At 35.6% G+C, this 14752-nt stretch overlaps 1 protein-coding gene across 1 annotated transcript in view; it reads left to right on the top strand.

Annotated features, from left to right (window-relative positions):
- The window catches only part of GNAT3 (G protein subunit alpha transducin 3), a gene marked incomplete at both ends in the record, with an annotated part of 50476 nt that extends 36557 nt beyond the window's left edge, over window positions 1–13919 (top strand). The window contains 8 exon segments of the mRNA XM_082661712.1: window positions 1556–1664; window positions 1666–1685; window positions 11482–11525; window positions 11528–11547; window positions 11551–11610; window positions 11802–11955; window positions 13736–13882; window positions 13885–13919. Coding sequence (XP_082517838.1) covers window positions 1556–1664; window positions 1666–1685; window positions 11482–11525; window positions 11528–11547; window positions 11551–11610; window positions 11802–11955; window positions 13736–13882; window positions 13885–13919 — 589 coding nt within the window.
- Window positions 13920–14752: the final 833 nt, after the last annotated feature.

The raw sequence follows: 14752 nt of genomic DNA on the forward strand, positions 1-14752 counted from the left end.
ACCAAGGACCTGGCTTCAAAAATCGAAAAGAGATAAACTAGAACATTTTTCCAATACTTTCTTCTGATATTTCTATCTTTGTCTTTTTTAATAAAATTAAACTTTATTAGAATAAAATATGGTGATAAATTTTCACATTATACATATATGTGTTTCTGAAATGTGACTGTCTATTGGTCCTTGGCCAAAATCCCTTTGAGGCACTTGGCAATTCTTAGTTTATTTCAGCTTAAAATCAGAAAGTTCCTCCAAGAATAAATTATCTATATTGCTGTTGAATTTATTAAAAAAATAAAATAAAGTAGCATTGGCTTTCAAGGCATTGTGCTAGGCGCTCACGCATAACAGCCCTTAAGCTTATTCCCTGAAAACGTCAACTGTTGAGCAATAACTAATATTCAGTTAGATTATACCTCTCAAATTCTGTCTAGATGGATACATGCCCATTATGATCTTCCTATTTAGGTTATATGTATAAACTTGGTTCAGTATAATGGGCAATTTTGTCATAAAAACCTTACCAGGCTATTGCTATCTCTATTTAACAATTTTATAGAAATAGCCATATTGCTAAGCTCCTAAAGCCTTAGTATCAAAAGTGTATAATAAGTGATTTTCAACTTTTTAAAGCAGTGATACAGTTTGTTTTAGTCCAAAGACATGATCTGGTTTGAAGGATGACGCTAAGAACAGTTTGTTTCCTCTAATCTAACAGACTTTTCTAGACCACACAGCTTAATCGGATTCACTCCTGCCTCTCACCACCTGTGAGAGATCCTGTGGGCAGGAGGAGGACAGTATTTCTCCTGGTAACAGTAGGGTTTTTAAGTATGGCCTCCGGTGAAGAGTGAAGGACACACTGAGGCACTGATGGAAGCAAAGAAGAGGTTGGAGAGGATACAGTGTGGAAATTCAGCTTTCTATCCCCAGGAGTGTGATTTGGGAGTGGGTCAGCAATTTCATGAACTAGTTCCAGCATGAACCAGCAAGAAAGTCAAAAGTTTCTTCTGTTACTGAGCTAACCAGATATAGTGATGGTTCTTAATGAAAACCATTCCGGTTCTTAAACTAAACAATCCAGGAGACACAACACAACCACCATCAAATTATGATATTAAAACTAGTCTCTCTCTTAAAATTTGAAGTGTCTACATACAAACAACAGCCTTTTGAGACTAGTCTAGTAACCATCATTACAAGGTAGCATTTTGGGGGATGATCTAAGTCCTATAAGGAGAGCTTTCTTCTCAAATGTCTATTCAGACGCCAGTGAATCCATCACATCGTCCTTATAAAATACAAGCTAAGGCAGCATTCATCCAGTTGCCTTTAAAAAAAAAAGGTCCCACAGGTCAGCTGTGTGTCACACCCAGTGCTCTGCAACACTCCAGCCACCATGTTCTTGTAATTCTGAGGAGCAGCGTTGGAAAAGCACCAGTCTGGAGTTTCATAATTTTAATGGGCTCTAAACTAAAAATTCATTTGTACTCAATACTGATATCTTCTAGTACAAAGTTAAAATTATATATGCTATTTTGTTTGTTTTTCTTATTAGCTACCTGAACGATTTGGACAGAAGAGCAGCTCCTGGCTATGTCCCAAATGAGCAAGATGTTCCACATTCTCAAGTGAAAACAACTAGAATCACTGGAACTCAATTCTCCTGTTAAAGACTTGCATTTCAGGTATGATCCAATGTCTCTTTGAACTCTCAACAGAAATATGCATCAGACACAATATTTCTTCATGGAGAAGAACTCTAACCCATGGTCAAGTGCAGTGAGTCCTTGGGCATGCTCACTAGGCCTCAGGTACTTTCAGTACCACTATCTTTCATTGCCCTCCTGTAGCTCTACATGCCAACCCTCACCCTGAGCCTCATCCTTTCCCTCCAGTAAAAATGCCTGTCAGGCTTCCCTGGTGGCGCAGCGGTTGGGAGTCCGCCTGCCGATGCAGGGGACAGGGGTTCACACCCCGGTCCGGGAAGATCCCACATGCCGCGGAGCGGCTGGGCCCATGAGCCATGGCTGCTGAGCCTGTGCGTCCGGAGCCTGTGCTCCTCAACGGGAGAGGCCGCAGCAGTGAGAGGCCCGCGTACCGCAAAAAAAAAAAAAAAAAAAAAAAAAAAAAAGACTCTGTCTTGACTAGGTGGGAGCTAGATTTTATTTTCCTCGTAGTTGAAACTGATATCCTACTTTGAAAAAAAAAGGAAATATATTTAAAATAACATTTAACCAAGAGGTGCCAGGGATCATATTTCCTGTGCCTTCCTACTCTCCCATTTGCTTGAAATATTCTTAATTTGTTTTCTTAGTTTAAAAAAAATGAAAATAATTGAGAATTATTTGAATGTGATGCTATTTATTGGAATAACAAAGCCTATTTTATAAGCACGGTTTGGGTATAAAGATGAGTCCATTATTTTCATTGCTGTTGCATTATCAAGACACTCCTAGAAATTCTATTGTAAAATTACTCATTTACTATACCGAGAAGTCAAAATCCATACAATAGTGTTAGAAAATGTCCCTTGACACTTAAGTACTTCTCCCTATGATTGCGGATGAGATGGAATATTCAACATTAAAACCATGTTTTAGATGTACCCCTTGGTAATGAAAAAAGTCAGTAAGAACATAGTTCAGTCATTCATGTATGAGATAATGGGAATATTTTTTTAAAGTATAAAAAATGAAAAAAATGTGACATGAATTATTTGTATCCATTTATGAGGGAAATTTGTTTCACTGGGATCAAAGTTTAATATTTTTTAAGTATTAAAACTACTGACACATAATATCTCATTAGAATAGTTATTACATGGATGGCCAGGATATTTTCAAGTTAATATGGAACAAAGCCCTTCAAAATTTACCCCTCATTTTCAGGCCCACAAATAGTTAATTTTCTGAAAGATGAACCAAAGATCAAACCAGGATAAAGGAACTGCAAAGACTGGGATGGACATCTCTCTTGGCAAATGTAAGCTGTTTGTCTTTGGGCTTGTCATCACTGTGGTACAGTTCCTCTTTAGCAACTACTTTCTCCAGACTCGTGATCTTTGGTCCAGTTTTCAGAGTTTTCCTTTGAGAACCCAAGTCCAATTCCTCCTCTCTGCCCCTCCTAAGCCTGTCCATGCATTTGTGGCACACTCACTTTTCTCTCTTACTCTCCTTTCTCCTCTCCAAATTTCTCACTGAAACACAGACTAGAAGCTGAGTGTAGGCCTTGGGGCTAATCCTACCAAGGTCCCAATCCCAGGTTCTCCATTAATTAGCAGCAGTTTTTGAGGAATAAAGCTACTTTTTCTTTACTTGCCTCATGAGGTTGTTGTGACGATTATTTGAAATGAAGTACCAGCACAGAGTTATAACTTGGTGTTCGCTTACCTTACATAAGTTAATGGAATTTTCTGGATCCTAGACTGTCTGGATCATAATAAGCCAATTTTAACACTTAATGCCGTACATTGAACACCTAGAATGACCCAATCCTGGTCATTCTCTACAACATCAACCAATTTAGTATCTTGTCAGAAATAGTCACTAGCATGAATTATCTTTTTAATCCATCTATTCCTTGAACATTCCAAGCCTTAGAGTCTTCACACCTACTGCTCTCCTTGCCTAAAATGCTCTGACCCTGGATCTCTGCAAAGACTGGCCTCTTCTTACCATTAAGCTTCCAAATCAAAGGCTGTCTCCTCATGGAGCCTTGACCATCCTATCTACTAACCATCCCTTAATATCCCTGTCACTACTATACCCTGTGAAGTGTGGGTAAGCACATAAGAACAAGCTCTCAGGAGTGGGGGGAGGGAGGGCAGCCTGATTTTTGGCCCTTGATGAGTCCCCAGGTGCAAACACCCTGACAATAGCCAATTTCAACCTACCAACATTATGTCACTAAATGTAGAGCTGGGAAGAAATACGAACAAGCAGTTCTTTCTAGCCTCGCCAATGTGAGCCAGTACCATTCATTACACAATTGATAATATCACACTATTTTTCTCTTTTTAAACATACCAATATATGAAATTGCCTTGTTTCTTTATCAGTTTGTTCTTTTTGATTCTGTTTCTGCGTCATGTGCTCTGAGCTCCAGAAGGCCAGGGGCCGTATTTGCTTACAACTCCTGTGATTATCACACTGACCAACCCAGAGCAGGCACACAGTCAATCCTGGCTGGAGGAATAAATGTACTATGCCAGGCACCTATGAACACTACCTTCACACCCTTACTGTAACACGATGAATGGGCATTGCTATCCTTACGTAGGATAAACGGTCAAGAAATGGAGGCTAAAACAAAGTAAAAGGTTTCCCCAAGACCATACACAGAAGTGCTAGAAATGTGATTAAAATGCATATCTTCCTAACTTCAAATATCACACTTCTTACACTGCTTATCACTGATGGGCTGTAAGGTAAATTGGGCTGGAAACCATTCCTTTTCTGTACAGTAAGTGCTTCCTCCAGTGTTGTTGGTCATTCACAATTCCTTTCAAAGAGAAGAGGGAAGGGGGAATAAAAGGACAGTCTACTGGGGAGGTATCTCTCAGTTGGCAGGGCTCTGTGGTACTTCACCACTCTGTGCTTCTAAAACGAGGCTAGATGCGACGATTGCCAATGAACACACAAAACCTCAGAAAATCATGTTCATTTCCTGAAACATCAAGTTCACTCAGTACCAATATCATATTCATACATTTTTTAAAACAATTTTTTGAATATTATACAGCATTTGCATTAGGATGCTAGACTTTCATTGGTGTATCATCATTTTCCTGTCCTTTTATAAGTCTTTGGTTAATTTTGTAAAGCATTTTAAGTTGTATAAGTGATCTATTCTACTTTCATGTATCACCGGCCCTTATGAAGGAATGAGAAAGGTCTTGCTAATTCTCTACTACAGTATTGATGCTAAAATGTAAGATGCTTGTGAATTGGATTGTGAAGCTCAGTTAAGACTTATTTTGACATAACATTTTCTATACTATGCAACTATTACCTCTTTCGCACCCACTAAAACAGGTTTTGAGCTCTTTTGTTTTCTTAATAGGTTTTGCTTTCTCTCTGGCTTAAGAGGGTGTGTTATTAAAGGCACTGTCTATGAGGAAGAGAATGTGGAGAATTTCTCTAAAAACAAATATTTAAACAATAAAATTTTGAAAATACTTAAATTTTACTATAAAACAAAAAACACAGCTATACGTACTTTTAAGGAACTATTTTAATCATTTAAATACATTTTTAAGTTCAGTCACAGCAATTGAGATATATTAATCCCTTAATAAATTCTCACAGCTAAATCACTTTTTTTCAAGTGTTAAATAAGTTTATCCTAAAGCACACAGGCTTTTGCAGTGTAACATTTCATAGTATTTCAAAATAGGAATTGTAAAAAAAATAAGGTACCTTCCAACTTCGTTTCAGTAAGTGCCCAGGTACTCACATTAGCACTGATTTGTATTCACATAGCATAAATCATCCTAAGACTATTTAAAACTAAAGACTTAATTTACATATTAAATTCAAGAACTATAGAATTTTAAACAGGAACATCGAAATGAAAAAATGCTCTCTGTCCAAGTACTGTATCATCCTCATGTATCACCTAATTTAATGCAAATTTCCTTAGAGCTCTTATCAAACCAGAACTCCAACTGTCAAACTGGTAAAATTAATTCTCCTTACAGAAGTTACTAAGTAAACAGAAAATGCAAAGCAAACGTGAGCCCTTTTATTGCTATAAAATAATTCTGCAGGGCAAAGAACTTACATATTTACAAGGATTTATCAGTTATAGAGAAGTCCTTTCTTCCTAATTGCTTTATGATTAAAAAATAGAACTGAAAGGACATAAAACTATACAGAAGCTAGGGAAAAGAGGTCAGCAACCATTACAACATAGAGCTTTAGGTTTTGTACCTGTTATATAACTATTTGCAACAGTGTTTAGTGGATCCATGATATGAAATGAATCATAATTGTTTTGAATTTCAAGTTGAATCATGTGCACTATGTTCATTCCTGTGGGAGTATGAGACAGCTTAGCAGTGAGTCTGGTTGTCTACCCAGCAGCTATATCCCAACTTAGCTTTGTTGTTCTCTATTAGATCTCACAGAGCAGTAACTCATGTATAACTATACCTTTGTTTCAGGTATGTTCATGGTTAATGTTACCAAAATTATAAGCTATATAAGATGATGTCTAATTTATTCTCATGATAGAATTTACTTTGATGACTTTAAAAATTATATTATTCAATAATCAGAGAATTATCTAGTGGGTATTTTAAGTTACACACACACATTTAGTAGGAAATATATGATGGTATTAACAATTACGGGAGTCTAGAGACCCAGCTTCCCTTGTGGTTGTAAATCCTTTTGATTCTGTTTTTAATAAAAAGCAATTAAGGGATTTAGAATGACCTCTGTGCATATACTTTTTATCTGCAAGCATCTGCCCTAATCTATTTTCAGAACTGGGTACCAGGGCAAGACTTGGTTAAGCCATTTTGCTGTGGCTGTGTAGTGGTGACACAGATCTACCTGTTGGCCCTGACATACGTAGCCACCTTAGGATTTTATACCTAGACTTATTGTGCTGATCAATTTATAATGCTTATAAAAGTTGAATCACTGTGCTGTACACCTGAAATAATATAATTTTATATGTCAACTATACTTCAATAAAAAAATTAAAAAGTTATACCATTGCTGATATAGTCAAATATGTTGAATAAATCCCATTCAACAGAATAGTTTAAAATAAATTTCTACTCAGATTAGATCCTATTTTTCTGTGCTCAAATATATAAATGATGTCAGAAATCGTTATTTTCCAAGAGAGTCACATGCTTATAGGATGAGCAAAGACATCTCACAAATAAATTAGCTGCAGTAACATTATTAATTTTTAGGTATCCTAGACTATTCAATGAGTTTGCCAACACTATAAAGGGCATATTATTCCATAATAGTCTCTTCTGATATGAAATGTAAATAATCTGGTGTGGCCAAATATTTAGCCAACTGTTTAACGTAAACTAATAAAACTCAGTAACTTTCCCAACTGTTTAAAATGGACTATAAAACCCAACTGTTTAGTCAACTGTTTAATATAAATCCATAAAACTCTGATGGCTTGCAATATATAAATATCATGGGCAGTTTAACAAATAATTGATGTTCACTTGTCGCTTAAAAGCCTAGCCTGTGAATTTTTAGTTACATCATACATTTCAGGCATTTAAACCCGTTTTCTTTACTATTTAAGAATCCTTACTTAAATATCAGACTTAAGGAAACATGTATTACATACATACATAAGTAAATAAATAAATAAAACCTTTCCAAAATGAGAATTCCAAGTTCCATTTAAAGTCTCTAAAGCTCTAGTTATCTTAACTACTCAGGGAATTAAGGTTATTCAAGCTATATCACATATCCATTCACCTCATTAATTATCCCAGTAGATTTGACCAATCCAGATATTCAGTCAGCAAGTATACAGGCTTTCCTCTGATTTCTATTACTGTTTTTCTCAGAATAGTTATGGTGGAGTGTATATTTGCATTTCTTCCATGCTCCACTTTGGGAATCTCCAAATTTTTTCAGTCGTTATAATGCCTTAACGCCTCTAAAATAAGCCCCAAATTAAAATTTAGATGAAGAGCTAAACATGAAAAGAGAAGTATAAAAAACAAATTACTACAACAGCAGCAAGACAAAATGTAACCTTTCTTAGACCTAACGTAATATCCAGGAGAATCAATATAAAAGCAAAACTCCAGCCACTGGTCTGATTTGCTAATGAGCATTTCAGTTCAATAATAGCAGACGGCATTAGAGAAACCTGGTCAATGCTCCCTGGACCTATGTCCTAACGTCAATCTGCACAGAAAATTAAAAAAAAAAACTATTTATCAAGTGAGTCATAAAATGAGAGGATTATTAGCATGCAATCTAAGATAGACTTTCAGAAGCCGTTTTACCAACATGAATAAAACCCAAAGACTGAGTAAACTTTGTCCTCCCTTCCTTGGGAGAGAGCTAAGCATATTTAAACATGTTTATTAGAGGCTGTAAGATGTGTTGACAGAACAGTAGGCTAAAGGTCATATTACATAACTTATACCCCTTACCAACTGTGTATATTTGACTGAAGAGGAGAATAGCTATCTCTTACACATAGGTGTTAATATCAACAGCAGGCTACAGAGAAGCTGAATTATCAAACTCAGGAGATAGCTAGATGGTCCACTTAAGGAATGCAACAATGATTCACTTTGTTATAAAGCAGAAACTAACGCACCATTGTAAAGCAATTATATCCCAATAAAGATGTTTAAAAAAATTTTAAAAATAAAATAAAAAGTTTAAAAACTCCAAAAAAATAAATAAAGAATGCAACAAAACCATTGGGAAGGGGAAAGTTCTCAACTTTTGCCCAGTCACCTGTTCGATAACACAAAGAGTTACTATCTGACCTGGGGAAAGAAGACTCCCTAACAAAGATAATTCCAATCTACTTGGTGAGGGTTTGAGAGCTAACAGTAGACACTATGTAGTACTAGTTAGACACCTCTAATCTAATTAAGTAGACTTAACAAGCTTCACAACAAAGCTTAACAACGTTCACAGAGTCACTATCATACACAAAGAAGCTATCACGGCACCTGGTACACAGCAGCCTCAAATATCAGTTGAATTAATAAACCTCGGGCAAGTTGCTTAAAGGGCTCATGAAAAAACAGGAATAATAATTGTACCTATCTTATAAGTTTAGGGTGAAGTTTAAATAATTGTTGGCTAAAAGTTTAAAAGTCTGAATGCATATTTATTATCCTTGCTTCCATAAGAATGCTTACTGAATTTTAAAAATTAAATTTGTTGGCTAATTTTTATATAATATAACCTAAAGTCAATACCGTCCTCTTCCTCCACTTTTATCACAAGTCTGAAACTGCAGAGGATTTGGTAATTAGCAGCACTTAAAATAGGCTTTATTGTCACTGAATTTAAATTTCCAAACCACACAACGACTGAATTCCTAAAGGTTGTTTTCAATATTGTGAGCAACTGCTCTTTCAATCTGCTATTGAATGGAGTGATTTTGCATTGGTACACATATATATTTGAGGAATTTTAGTTCTATGTATCTGTTCTCCATTTGGGTATGTGAAAGGTAAAGTACTAACACTACAATGTGTTGTACTTTTCATTATCTTCAGTAAATCAGCTGGTTGACATTTAATATCCCAATATAGTTATTACCTTTGAAATCTCTGTACAGCTAGGATGTTCCCTGGTACTTAATATCTTAGGATTAAGCTATTATGAAAGCCCCATAATTTTTCCTTTGCCTCTGGTCTCTTCCTCATCAAATCTATCTTCTGAACTCAGATCAAAGTGACTTACCATAACAATAAGCAAACAAAAACAAACAAACGTTAATTCCCTACCCCCAAATCTCCTATAGATCCCCATTGACTACAATATAAAAACTAATCTTCTCATGTAATGTAAAAGACATAGTAAATCTATTTCTGGCCTAACACCTCAGGCTTACTCCTGCCTGCTCAAAACTTTTGCCCTTGCTGCCTCTATTCTTTTTACACAACTATCATCTTCTGCAGTTTCTGATCACTCCATTTCAAATTACAACCCACCCTCCACACTTCCTATCAGATACTGATATCCTAAGTGTATTCACACACCACACGCAAACACACACACACATAAACACCACCATCATCCACTTACAAGGTTCTCAAGACTGAATCATCTCTGGTACCTGAAATATAATAAATGCTCAATAAACAAATATTTGCTGAATAAATGAATAAGTATCAGGCCATATACCTCAGTGTTTTTACCTTAATCTTCACATTTCCAAAAATATAATTATTTGCCCCAAGCATGCCATGTTCCTTGATGACTTGTACATGCACTTTATGTAAAACTCCTCCCTCCATTCCATTAACATGGATTCTATTCATTTATTTGCAAGTATTTATTGAATGTCTATTATGTGTCAGGCACGGTGCCTGGTACTGGGAATATAGGCATCACTAATATAGATAAGGTCCCTGCCCTCATGAGGCTACTATTCTATTAGGGCGATGATAGCTATTAAACATGTGAAAAAATAAACCACTTATTTATTGATTGTGGCAGTTACTATAAAAGAAAGAAAGAGAGTGATACAATAGAAAGGAAATGGGCAATAAAAAGAGTTAAGAATTTACATGGACATTCAAGGTGGTTACTTGTGAAGGAGATATTGACATTAAGACCTGAAAGTTGGGAAAGCAGCAGCCTTATGGAAGGAAGAAAGGAACTGTGTCACGTGGAAAGGAGATGGATTACGCAAAAGTCCTGAGATAGCAAAAAGGTAGATTTATATTAAAGGAACTGTTACATGGTCCCTCAGGCTGATGTAAATCTTCCTCTGGGCTCACATTTTACCTTATATATTAGAATATTACATAATATTATAATAATGTATTTTTCTCTTTACAAGACAGCAAGCTCTTTGAAGATACTGACCAGTCCTTTTTTTTTAAGTGGGAAAGGCAATTTTAGTAACAATTCAAACTTCAGAAGCCGTAAAGGAGAAAAGAACATTTATAAATAAAATTATAGAAAAATAAAAGTATATGGAAAAAAAACACCATACACAATAGCAAGTGACAACACACAGGGAATACATAGATAAATTGTGAAAACATGGACAAAAAGTTAATTCCCTTACTTTATGTTAGGAAAAGTCCAAGAACCTTACAGAAAGGAGTTCAAATGATGTTGTAAGCTTTTAACACTTGAGACAAATGCTGTATTTACTCAATCATTAAAGCAACCTCACAATATAGGTACTGCAATTATCATTTATTCATCAGGAACCTAAGGTACAGAGAGGTTAAGTAACTTGCCCAAGGTTACCCAGCTTATAGGGGACAGAGTGACCATGTCCTTTTATCCTTGTGTTGGTAGGCCTAGCACAGTGTCTAGTACATAGAACACAAATGATAACTGAATGAATGAATGGAGGTAAGAGGAGCTAAGAGACGAGGGAAGAATCATAGTATCAGAACTATGGTAGCTTCCAATCTTCTTGTGGGCTCTGGATATTTAAGAATATGCATAGACTTTGATCAAAATCCCTAAGACCAATAGATGTCTTACTAAAACTCTAAACTGCTGTAAATTTTCCAGTTGCTCAAAGTCAGTATGTGAATTATTTTGCTCCAGGCTGCATGAATACCAAAACCAGTAAATAAATGTTCTCTTTTTCTCTAGTCCTTGAGCTGCAAATTGGTCAAACAAGCCTTACTTTATAAACAGTCAAAACTGAAAGACTACCTTTTAAACAGATGGGAGCATTCAGTTGTAAGTCCAAATGTTCATCTTAATGTAAATTTTGGAAGATATTTGTATGATTCTTTATTCTGTTATTTTTGTTTTTTTAAAGAATGCTTGATGCAGGTGGACAGAGATCTGAGAGAAAGAAATGGATTCCCTCCTTGAAGGAGTTACATGAATTATATTTTGTGCTGCAGTCAGTGCCTATGATATGCTCTTGGTGGAAGATGAAGAAGTGGTAAGTCTAAAAGGAAAACACGGTCAAGGTAAAAAATAAGCAGTTGTGCTTTCCAATATGAATACCCCATTTCCCAACGCAGTTAAGACCTTCCAAAGACAGATGTTACTTCTACATCCTTGTTCATAATGCCCACCATTAATTTCCTGCAAATAACAATCCTACACATTTTCATCTTTTATACCTAACAGAACAGAATGCATGAAAGCCTTCACCTGTTCAACAGTATCTGTAATCACAAGTACTTTGCAACCACCTCCATTGTCCTGTTTCTCAATAAAAAAGATCTCTTTCAAGAAAAAGTAACGAAAGGGCATCTTGGTATCTGCTTTCCAGAGTACACTGGTAAGATACTTTCCTTTTACTTCCATAGTAGTAAAATTGTGTATAGAGATACATTTTTTCTATCTGGATTTTGATGTGTAATATTTAGGAGGTTGAGGCTTATGATACTTTTCTGAGTCATGTATATGATCCAACCTGGGAAGAATCTTACAAATAAAGAGGAAACCCTCTCTACACTGCCTGCATTAAAGCAAAGCTCTAATGAATGAAGGGGAGGTCGTTAGATAGACCAGGGCTGTTACTCTGTGTAATGTATAATGACATTGCAAACCATATTATCTTAAACTTATAATAGGAGTGTACATTATATTCCAAATTGGCGTTTTTTAATACATTTCCTAATGAAACCTTGTAATGTTGTACTAGACCTCAGTGGCTCTTCAAAGTCAGAATTAAGTTTCCGGAGGAATAGCTTGAATGAATGAGAAGAGTGACATCTATTTTTCCAATTTTCCTAACTCCTAGAGTTTTAGTACTGACCCTCTTAGCCAATGAATATAAATGTCAGTTTCTCTAAAAGGGTTGTGTTTCTTTTGGAGACTTTTTTTTTTTTTTTTTTTTGGTAAATAGTTATATGCCCTGTTGTTAATGAAATTGTGTAAGATGGAAATATGTATGATTTAAACACAAATATAAACCCAATTTCACCACTTAGATATGTGGCTAGCCCAGATGTGCCAGGGGTGTTGAATTGTGTCAAAGTAGCTGTTTGTGCTCATCTATAATGAGTACTTATATTTTTCTTATTTGTAAACATTATGTTTACATATTTATTATATGATTGAATATAATCATGCTTCTGTACTGAAAGTTACCGATTAAATATAGAATCATAATTCAGGGCTGTATGTTTTCTTTTAAGTAATCATCTTTATTTCTCAGAGCAATTTTTAGTTTATGAAAATAATAAACAGAAAAAAGTTTCTACATACTCCCTCTCTGGCCAGCTCTCACAATTTCCCCTATTATAAACATCTGGAAGGGGTGTGGTACATTTGCTACAACTGATGAACAGATATTGATACATTTAACTGAAGTCTGTATTTCAGGTTAGGGTTAACTCTTTGTGTTCCACAATTCAATGGGTTATGCCAAAGTCATGTCAATGTACCCACCATTACAGCATTATACAAAATAGTTTCACTGCCCTAAAAAATGCCTGTGGTCCACGTCTTCGCTGCCCTCAACCCTTGAAACCATTATCTTTTTACTGTTTCTGTAGTTTTGCCCTTCCGAGAATGTCAAAGAGCTGAAATCATACAATAAGTGCCTCTCACTTTTTGGCTTTCATTCACACAGTTTTTCGTCTCTCCTAGCTATCCCTCAAGGTCCAGCTCAAATAACACCTCATTATGTAGTCCACGCATCTATAATTTCCATTCTTTTCTTCTTTTAGTTCATATTAATACCCATGCACCCAACCCATGCACACATTTACATGCATAATCTTTGACATACATATGGGTTTTTTTACTCACTCACTTTGTTATATAAATATATTAGTGTTTCTACTCTACTGTGAGCTTTCTGACGCAGAGGTTACATTTTAGCCACCTGAAGCCCCCAGGGAGGTAAGCATAGTTCCCAGCACATAGTTCCCAGCACATAGTTCCCAGGAACTTGTTGTGTAAACCTCTGATAATTAACACTGCCATTTTGATTTTTCAATCCTGAGAACATCAAATAGCAAAGGAAAATCCTAAAACTTATTGATATTACTTATAATTTGATGCTTTTTAAATGCAGTTAAAGTTTACTTCTTTAATTTTTTTTTAACAAGGTCCAAATACATTTGAAGAGGCAAGGAACTACATCAAGAACCAGTTTCTAGACCTGGATTTAAAAAAAGATAAGGAAATTTATTCCCACATGACCTGTGCTACAGATACTCAAAATGTCAAGTTCGTGTTTGACGCTGTTACAGATATAATAAAGAGAATCTGAAAGACTGTGTGCTCTTCTAATCAATCCTTTTTTCTTCCACTCTTGCTGATGTATACTCTTCAACATATAAAAGGTGCTGTGTGTTTAGTTTTAACAGATATTAACTTGTATAACTAGTGTTGTAAGGCAACATTTTTCACACAAAAATTTTAATATATTGTCACCTGCGTGTGGATGAGTTTTGATTTCTCTGAAATATTGAGGATTGGGGTGTCTTTGATGTCCTCAGTTCTGAAAACTGATACATTTTGGTAACACTATAACTGTACGTATCAGTGACACTGAATTTGCTTGGAAGTAAATTCTGCACTGTGGCCTATTTTTAATGACAGAGCAATGGAAAAAAAGCAAGGTGTTCCATATTACTTCCACTGGCCAGACATTGAGAGGCCTTCATTTTTGCTGATAATGTAACCATGCCTGTAACTGTAGAAACTATTCAAAGATGATACATGTGGTGTTTTACTGGTGTTTATTTTATTGACTGCTCCTATTCAGCCACCTGCAAATGCAATGTTCACTATACATGTATCTGTTGATGGAAATTTCATATGCATCCAATTTTTATTTGCTACTTTTCCTTAGAAAAAACTCATTAATGCTGAATTTACCTTTAGAATTGAGGATTCCAATGATATATTTTTGTACCAATCTGACTGAAAACAGGGGACCACGTGTGGTCAAGAACACAGTGTAAGGCTGCTCAGGCTGAACGAAGTCCTCAATGGAGTACTTGTTTCCTACATTTTGTTCCAGAGCAGCATGGAACGTTATTGTAATTGATGGTTTGGGGACAATAAATCGAGACCTCAAGAGAAAAAAATAATTCAATGTCTTAGCACTAGTGTGTTTT

Source organism: Grampus griseus (assembly GCF_964374135.1).
Source record: "Grampus griseus genome assembly, chromosome: 9".
Classification (NCBI taxonomy): Eukaryota; Metazoa; Chordata; class Mammalia; order Artiodactyla; family Delphinidae; genus Grampus; species Grampus griseus.